Genomic DNA, 9,220 nt, shown 5'->3' with positions numbered 1-9,220 from the left:
GGGGGGGGGGGGGGGCTCCAATACCCCACCCACCCCAGCAAGAAAGGAGACGAGTCTCTTTTTAAGGCGGAAGGGGATTTAGTGGAGCTATAGGGGGATTAGTGGGAGGGAATAATGGGTAATTGAGAGAAACCCCCAACTCCATCCCTGCTGGCTCCGGGACGGGCTTCTGCCCTCAGCGAGGGAGGTGCTCCCGGGACGCTGAGCGCTTCATTGTGTCCCCAGGGCTCAAGCAGGGGGGTGCAGCACTCAACCTACAGGTCAGCACGGTCCGAAGTGCCTTTGGCGGGCCTAGCAGGCGCCCGCAGGTACTCGGGGGGCACAGGCTCGTCGGGCGCCGCCTTGCGATAGAAGCCGAGCTCCTGCACCAGCGCGTTGATCTCCTCGCGGGTCATTTCACTGAGTGGGATTCGCTGTAGTGGAGGGACTAGGTCAGAGCACCAGGCCGGCCTTTCGCCCCGCCCCCGCCCCTCTCTCCTCCCAAGGCCTCACCTCCAGCTCCTCATAGCGGTGGCCCAGCAACACAAGCTCTGGGTCGGCCCCCGGAAGGTGTTTCATTACCAGGTTGTGGCTGAAGAGTTAAGGTGGGTAATGGTAGGCCAAGGCAGGGGTTTCCAGGGCCTTGTTGATGTGAATAGCCTAGACTTGTTTGCGGAGGTAGAGCAGGAATCCCCGTTTACACATGAGAAAATTAGGGTCCAAAGAACTAAGGGCTTTCCTCTTCATTCCTGTGTCTGTGGCAGTCCTCATTAGTCAATTTCATTTACCTACCCTACTTGGAGACCACCTCTGAATTCTCTGGGCAGCCACTACCAATCAATTCTACTTGTCAGATGAAAACCATTTTTCATCCTATCCATGAAATTAAATCGAAGGAGATTCTCCCAGATTCCCTTCCCATTCTCCCTCCCCCAAAACTGAAGAAGGATACTAGAATGGGATGTCCTGGGTGACAAAGGCCTTCACCTGGGGAGGAACCAGAGCATCAGACCCCAACCCCCTCCATGTACCAATAGAAAACTGAAGCCCAGTGTGGTCTCACACAGCAAGTCAGGTGCAAGCTTCTGACTCCAGCCCAAAGATCCTCCCCCACCCAATCATTGGAACTATGTTGCCCACCCTCAAGAGGTTCAGGGGAGACAGAGCTAGGGACCCCTTCCTTCAAACTTACCTCTTTTAGGCGATTCAGCTGTCATCCCCCACAGGTCTGGAGAATGACAAAATGGGATAGATAAGGAGTAACTTCACACCTCCCCCAACCACACCCCCAAGGCCATTTCACTGTCATCTCCCAGTTGGGTCAGGCTGGGGATTACCCCTAGAGCAGCAGTTCCCAAGGTGTGGAGATGGAGGCCTCTTGTAAGCAGAAGGGGAAATTCTGTACAGACGGGGAAACTGAGGCCTAGGAATACCAAGGGAAAATAGGAGCAAGCCCGGTACCTTTAGGGCACTTAAAGGCCTTGGGACTCTTGTCTGCACATCTTACTAACGGTTGACATTTCCAATGCCCGAGAGAAATGATCACCCTATTCCTCTCAGGCTTTAGAAACCTGGGCCTCACCTTTGGCCCCTAGAGCCTCAGGGTAGAGCAGACCAGAAGGAAACAGCTCAGAGATGCTCTGAGCACCCCCATTACAGGCATCTGCCATCTGGTCCCTACCCCACCCCAGCAGAGCTGACCCTCCCTGTCACCTGCTGCTCAGCCTTACAGACCATCTGGATGCTTTCCTAACATGGAAGAATGGGAGGACCCCTCCCTGTACTCCAAGCAAGGAGAGGGGCAACTCCCAGCTGGATTCCAGAGCCCAGGAACACCCATTCTAGCCCTTCCTCCTCCTCTTGCTCTCCTACCTCCGTTTGTCAGACAGCTAAGGTCCAGAAAGGGGCTGTGATGATCCAAGTCACACAGCAAGACCAGGACTCTGGTGGGGAATTTCCTTGCCGAGGGGTGTGGGGGTGGAGGGTGGGAGTTTGCTGCAGAGTAACTACTGGTAATGTAATTCCCAGCCCCCTTCTCTGGCTCCTGCGTGGTGGTGGGGGGAGGCACCCAGAAAGTCTTCCCTCCCCCAGGCAAAGGGAGAAACCATCTGGAACTAGGGTGGGGGAAGAATTCCAGGAAAAAGTGGAGCGATGAGGGGGATGGGAAGCTGGGCTCCAGAAAGCAGGTTTGGGAAGAGTTATAAGCTAGTAAAAGAGTTAGGAGACAGGGCCAGTGTGTCTGGGGACCCGTTGTCTGATCGGGTGTGGAGTTGGGGAGGGGTTGGGATTTCCAGGCCGTAAGATCGAACCGATGAGGACTTGGGAATCGGGAGGGTCCTGGAGCGAGAGCGGGCGGTGATTTCCAGGCCAAGGGGCCGTAGGGCTCGGGAACGGTGGTCCCCAGGCTGGGGGCCCGCCACTCACCTCTACCCGTGCTCGGGCCAGGCCGTGCAAACGGTTCCAGTCAGGCCGAAAAGTGGTAGCGGCGGCCGCGACTGCCGCTAGCAGCAGCAGCAAGGGCGGCGGAGGCAGCGGGATGCGCATCGAAACCGGGACGAAGTATATCCGCAAGCTAGAGGTGAAACACTGAGCCACTGCGCCACGTCTGGGCTTGCTGACTGGCCCCGCCCCAGCTCGTGGCCCCGCCCCGTTATGGACCACGCCCTCAGTTCCGGGGCCCCGCCCCAGGATCCGCGTGGGGGGTCCTCCAGCTTGCTTCTGGTGGGGTTCTGACGCCTCTTTGGTTTTCAGGCCTTTATTTTCCCAGTTCCGAGAGTGTCCACGGTCCCTCTGCCGACCAAGAACGTGGACGCTCCAGCAGGATCGGCCAGACAACATCGCCTCACGCCTGTAGGGGGCGCGGATGGGATGCGGACGGTCAGGGTAGTTTCTGGACCATACAGTGGTCTTCACGATGGTGAAATTAAGGCCTGGGGAATACTTGTTTATGTTTCTTTTTCTTTCTCTTGATGAACTTTTGATTAGAGTGTCAATTCCCTGGAGCACATATTGTGCTCCACGTATTGTGGCGCCACACATATTGTGGCGATAGGAACAGTAGTACTCTATAGGACCTGGGAGGATAAAAAGGTTAATACCCATAAAGCATTTTAGAAGTGTTCTTTTTCATTATCTCCTTCCCTATCTCATAGAAGCCCTATGAATTCCGTTTTTCAGGTTAGGAAACAGGCTCAGAAAGATTTAAAAAATTATTAAGTTGTGTATCTGGACTTATCTCACCAAACCAAAGATAACCAGATCGGGATGCAATCTCCCCTCTTAAAGCCTAAGGCAGAAACAGCAAATTGATTCCAGTGCTCTTTTCCACTGAATCTAGACTGGGACTCAGAATTCTTCTTAACATCAAACCAAGCCTGCATGATGATTTTCATGAACCCTAAGCAATATTTGCCTTTCTGGGCCCTTTCCTCAATTAAAAAAATATATATATATGTAATATATATATAAATATATATGTAATATATATATATATATGTAAAATATGCCCTGGTCGGATAGCTCAGTTGGTAGAGTATCGGGCTGAAGCACAGAGGTTGCTGGTTTGATACCCGGTCAGGGCACATACAGGAACAGATTGATGTTCCTGTATTTCTCTCCCTTCCTCTCTGGCTAAAATCAATAAATAAATTTTTTTTAAAAATGGAATTTTACGGCTCAGCTGTAGAGCGTCCGCCTGGTGTGCGGGGGACCCGGGTTCGATTCCCGGCCAGGGCACATAGGAGAAGCACCCATTTGCTTCTCCACCCCCCCCCCCCTTCCTCTCTGTCTCTCTCTTCCCCTCCAGCAGCCAAGGCTCCATTGGAGCAAAGATGGCCCGGGCGCTCGGGATGGCTCCTTGGCCTCTGCCCCAGGCGCTAGAGTGGCTCTGGTCGCGGCAGAGCAACGCCCCGGAGGGGCAGAGCATCGCCCCTGGTGGGTAGAGCATCGCCCCTGGTGGGCGTGCGGGTGGATCCCGGTCGGGCGCATGCAGGAGTCTGTCTGACTGTCTCTCCCCATTTCCAGCTTCAGAAAAATACAAAAAAGAAAAAAAAAATAGAATTTTACAACTGCTTTGATTAAAAAAAAAAAAGGAATAAAATCCAGGCTGGGTTCATTATAAATATTAATTTTTTCTTATGATTTTAAAAGAAAGTAAAACTATCCCTGGCCAGTTTCACAGTGGATAGAGTGTCATCCTGGAGCACCGAGGTCACCCGTTTGATCCTGGGGTCGCTGGCTTCATCCTAGTGTCCAGGGCTTGACCCTGAGGTTGCCAGTTGTAACCACATTCAGGGCATATATGAGAAGCAATCAATGAGTGCACAACTAAGTGTAATGAATTGATACTTCTCTCTCTAAAAGAAAAGAAAAGAAAAGAAATTAAAACTAAAACATTATCGTGGACACCTAAAAGTATCATGGACCCTAGACACTGAGCCTAATGGATGTCATCTGTTCTGCACTAAGCTCTTTGTTCATACCCTGCAACCTCCCATTCACTGACTTGATTATAAAGGTATAATAATGATAAGTTTAGGGCGGTTATTTAATATTCATTCTCTATAAATACATAAAGACACTGTAAATATAATTAGTTCTGTCCAGACTTTTGACATAATAGGCTAAGTGTAACACTCCATTGGCTGCTGTGGAAGTATAAATTCATCCAAGCTCCTGTAGGGCAATTTGATTCAATAAATCAAAACGCTTAAAATTTCTTCAACTCAATCGTTTCTTCTCATAATTTAACCCAAAGTAATCCTCCAAGAGAGGACCAACGGTTAGGTCAAACTTGTTGATCAAAACACTGTTTATCGTGGTGAAAAACCGGAGATACAGCCTAAGCATGTCACAGCAGGGAATAAATTAAATAAGTGATGATTCCCCCATAGGCTAGAAGGCCATGCAATTGTTTGAAATGATAAAGAATAGTGTTAAATGACATGAAGAATGTTCATTGTTATGATATAAAATACCAAAAAAATAATAATAATAACTCACTGCCTGACCAGGTGGTAGTGCAGTGGACCCAGGTTTGAAACCCCAAGGTCACCAGCTTGAGCATGGGCTCACCAGCTTGAAACCCAAGGTTGCTGGCTTGAGTCCAAGGTCACTGGCTTGAGCAAGGGGTCACTCACTCTGCTGGAGCCCCCCAGTCAAGGCACATATGAGAATGCAATCAGTGAACAACTAAGGTGCCACAACAAAGAATTGATGCTTCTCATCTCTCTCCCTTTCTGTCTGTCTGTCCCTATCTGTCCCTCTCTCTGACTCTCTCTGTCTCTGTCAAAAAAAAAAAATCTCACTAAGAAACAGAGTTGGTCTTCAAGTTACAGAAACCCCAACTGACTTTAAAAAGAGCATCTGTTGGCTCAAATAACAAAAATTTCAAATGGCAAGGAGGGTTTCAGGCAAGGTTTAATCCAGTTGATAAAGTCACCGAAACCTGATAGCTCTCCATTCTGCTTTCCATAGTTTCAGCTGATCATTAGGCCAGTTACCTGCATGGTATCAAGATGGCTGTCAGCAGTAACCAGGACCACCGATTTCATTCACATTTAATTGAGGGGTAATCATTTTTTGATAATCTCTTCAGAAGAATAAACAAGCTTTCTTTCCTAAAAGTCCTCAGCAAAAGCCTCCTTATAGCTCACTAGTCCATTCGTGATCCAGTCATGTGGCTGGAAAAATGGGAATTACTCATTGACTTAACCAATTGGGACCCATTCCTGAAGCCTGTCAAGAATATGGGCTGCTGGGGACCTTGTGACAGCAACAGAGTAACCAACCAATTTTATAAACTATGTATATATAAATATACAGGGTGGGGCAAAAGTAGGTTTACAGTTTTTCATATGGAAAGTAATGCAATAATTAATCAATAATAGTACAAGAATAAACTCTGTTTTACATACAACTGTAAAACTACTTTTGCTTCACTCATATATGCCTGGACCAAAAACCAGGTCTAGAAGGAAACAACCCAAGAAGTCAAAACGCTTATTTCTTGACAGATGAAATTATAGGTGAATTTTTCTCTTCTTTACACCTTTTCTATATTTTCTATAATAAACATCTACTACCTGGATACTAATAATAAACTTTGTTTTTAAAAAAAATGGGCTACATGATTTGGGACCATGCCCCATGTAGCTAGCTAGCCGGCTAATTAATAAACTCCTCAAATTTATTCAGTAAAAAAAAAAATGGGACATATGTCACAGGCTTCCTCTACCCTACCCCACACCCCAACAATGGTCTGAAAGTTGCTGAAGCCAGAAGCCCAATCGAGCCTGCGGGTTTTCTGCTGATGGAACCAAGCCTCAATGCCCTATGGGCCCATGTTGTTCACTGGATAGGTGCCACCAAACCACTCTCATTGCATTAACTTGAATGCTGCGGCCTGGAGAGGCCACAACCTGGGCTGCTGAGAGTTGACTAGCCAGCCACTGGAACCAGTGGTAAAGACACTGGCCACAACAGTACCGGGAACATTCTGGCATCAGGAGCCATGGGAGGCCCAGGATCTCCCAGAAGAGTCTCTGCTTGTAATCCATTTCCTTATGTGGCAGTTTATAATCTAGGCCAGCAGCCTTTGTCAGGTGGGGCTGGGTTTGGAGTTTAGTCTGTGATGGGGTCAGGCTCAGACAGGATCAAGGTCAGCCCTTAGCCTAAGACCAAGGTTAGAGCCAAGTGTGGGGTTGGAGTCAGGGCTCAGCCAGTAATTAGGCTTGGGCCTTACTCTGTGGCCAGGATCATGGCTCAGTCTGTGATTATATTCAGGACTCAATCTTTGACCAAATTCAACAGTCTGAGGTTATGGGTCAGTGTTTGACCAGAGTTATGTGATCCAGAGTCAGAGCTCAGTTTGAGGTCAGGATTCAGTCAATTGATTTGGCTCAGGACTCAGTATATTAACAAGATCAGGACTCCGTTGTCCACCAAGTTTAGGGTTTAGTTCAGCGGTCCCCAAACTACAGCCCACAGGCTGCATGCAGCCCCCTGAGGCCATTTATCTGGCCCCCGCTGCACTTCCGGAAGGGGCACCTGTTTCATTGGTGGTCAGTGAGAGGAGTATAGTTCCCATTGAAATACTGGTCAGTTTGTTGATTTAAACTTACTTGTTCTTTATTTTAAATATTGTATTTGGGCCCTGGCCAGTTGGCTCAGTGGTAGAGCATCGAAGACCCGGGTTCGATTCCCGGCCAGGGCACACAGGAGAAGCGCCCATCTGCTTCTCCACCCCTCCCCCTCGTCTTCCTCTCTGTCTCTCTCGTCCCCTCCCGCAGCCAAGGCTCCATTGGAGCAAAAGATGGCCGGGTGCTGGGGATGGCTCCTTGGCCTCTGCCCCAGGCGCTAGAGTGGCTCTAGGTCGCGACAGAGTGACGCCCCGGATGGGCAGAGCATCGCTCCCTGGTGGGCGTGCCGGGTGGATCCCAGTCGGGTGCATGCGGGAGTCTGTCTGAATGCCTCCCCGTTTCCAGCTTCAGAAAAATACAAAAAAAAAAAAAAAAAAAAAAAAAAAAAAAAAATATATATATATATATATATATATATATATATATATATTGTATTTGTTCCTGTTTTGTTTTTTTACTTTAAAATAAGATATGTGCAGTGTGCATAGGGATTTGTTCATAGTTTTTTTAGAGTCTGGCCCTCCAACGGTCTGAGGGACAGTGAACTGGCCCCCTGTGTAAAAAGTTTGGGGACCCTTGGTTTAGTTAATGACTAAACTTAGAGCTCATTTTAAACTGGGGGTTAGGGCTCATTCTACAATCAAGGGTTAGTAAAGACTAGGGTTAGAGTTCAGTCTGTGATTATAACTCAGTACTAGGCTAGGATCAGGGCTCAGTCTAAGTCCAGAATCAAAGCCTCAAGTCGGGATCAGCCTTAGCAGACCTGGTTCAGGCTCTGTACATGACTAGAGTCAGAGCTCAATCTAAGGCCATGGGCAGAGCTCAGTCTAGAGCTGGGGTAGAGGCTCAATCTTGGCATGAGATCAGGGCTCAATTAACACCAAGATTGGGGCTCAAGTTGGAGCTGAGATGCGGGTCAGGGTTTAGTCTGATTTAAGCTCTGTTCTGAGATCTCATAAAAAAGTTTCTAAAGACATGGAAGCCTAGGGCAGGTAAGCCTGCAAGAAATAGAAGACCCCAGGCAAGCTTATATTCCTACAAAAAGCCTCTCCTTGCCTGCTAAAGCCGGGTTCCTAGAGCCTTCTAACCTACATGCCTCTGCTGCCCGAGATCCCCTCGTACCAGAATAAAAATAGCCACTCACTTCAGAGCAGCTGACAGTGGGTGCCAGGCTGCCTAGGAGGAGGGGGAGCGGAGGTGAGGGAGGAGGGATGCCTGAGCTCAGTCCCCGCTGTGTGACCCCTTAGAAAAGTCGCTCCTCTTCCTTGAGCTCATTTTCTGGGGGGCAAAATAGGAGGTATAGATGACACCCAACCCAGAGTGTTCTCACTCCTGAGGGTGAGAACAAGGAGTCAGTGACATAACACAGGGTGCTCGGTACCCATAAGGAACTCTGGAGTGAGGTCTTAGGAGGAAAAATGTTCCCCCACACCTTGTATACTTTCTCCTCCAGGAAGCTCTCCCTGATGCTTACCTTTTTCTACCTTACCCAATACATGTAGCACCCTCTATTTCTCGAGCCAGTTCTCAGTGGCCATGTTGTGACTTGCCTCACAGTGGGCCTGGGTCAGGTGACCAGGGAGTAAAACAAAGGACAGATCCTTCTGTACATTACTACTCATAGGAGCCCCTGGGAGGTGGATAGAGGGAGAGGACAGAGGAAGCTGCTCATGGTGTATTAACTCTGAGCCAAAAGACTATGAGGACAGATGTCCAAATTTTGCATCCTTTCACAGATGGAACTTTCCACACTCCACACCTTTGCACCTGCTGCTCCCTTTGCTTCCCAAGGCATTTCTCCTCTTTTCAATTTGGCAACATGGATTTACCTGCAAAGAAGGGGTTCAATGGTCAACTCTATGCGGGAGAATTAGCCACCGTCTTCCTGGGAACCTCATGCTCTGTCCCCTACTGGCTGTGTAAATCCTGAGACCTCAGTTTCTTCCTCTGTCAAATGGGGATCTTATTACCAACCTTCCAGAGTTACTATGGAGCTTAACCAAGACAATCCACCAACCACCAGCTCTGTCCTTTCCTATTCCTGACCCAAACAACCTGAAGGCTAGCACTAAGAGTTTCCAAAGGGGACTGGACAAGCTGTA

At 48.7% G+C, this 9,220-nt stretch overlaps 2 protein-coding genes across 2 annotated transcripts in view; one reads left to right on the top strand and one right to left on the bottom strand.

Moving 5' to 3' along the window:
* Nucleotides 1-9,220, top strand: part of RNF185 (ring finger protein 185) — a 192,424-nt gene that overhangs the window by 104,957 nt on the left and 78,247 nt on the right. The gene's annotated exons all lie outside the window — the stretch shown is intronic.
* Nucleotides 59-2,610, bottom strand: SELENOM (selenoprotein M). The gene is made up of 5 exons (XM_066365953.1): nucleotides 2,404-2,610; nucleotides 1,172-1,207; nucleotides 932-966; nucleotides 493-571; nucleotides 59-413 (listed from the first exon to the last, which is right to left on the bottom strand). Exons 1-5 carry the CDS (start codon nucleotides 2,521-2,523, stop codon nucleotides 255-257), a joined length of 429 nt encoding a protein of 142 aa, XP_066222050.1. The 5' UTR covers nucleotides 2,524-2,610; the 3' UTR covers nucleotides 59-254.

This window comes from Saccopteryx leptura, chromosome 2, assembly GCF_036850995.1.
Source record: "Saccopteryx leptura isolate mSacLep1 chromosome 2, mSacLep1_pri_phased_curated, whole genome shotgun sequence".
NCBI classification, from domain to species: Eukaryota; Metazoa; Chordata; class Mammalia; order Chiroptera; family Emballonuridae; genus Saccopteryx; species Saccopteryx leptura.
This window is presented reverse-complemented; position numbering and strand designations above follow the sequence as displayed.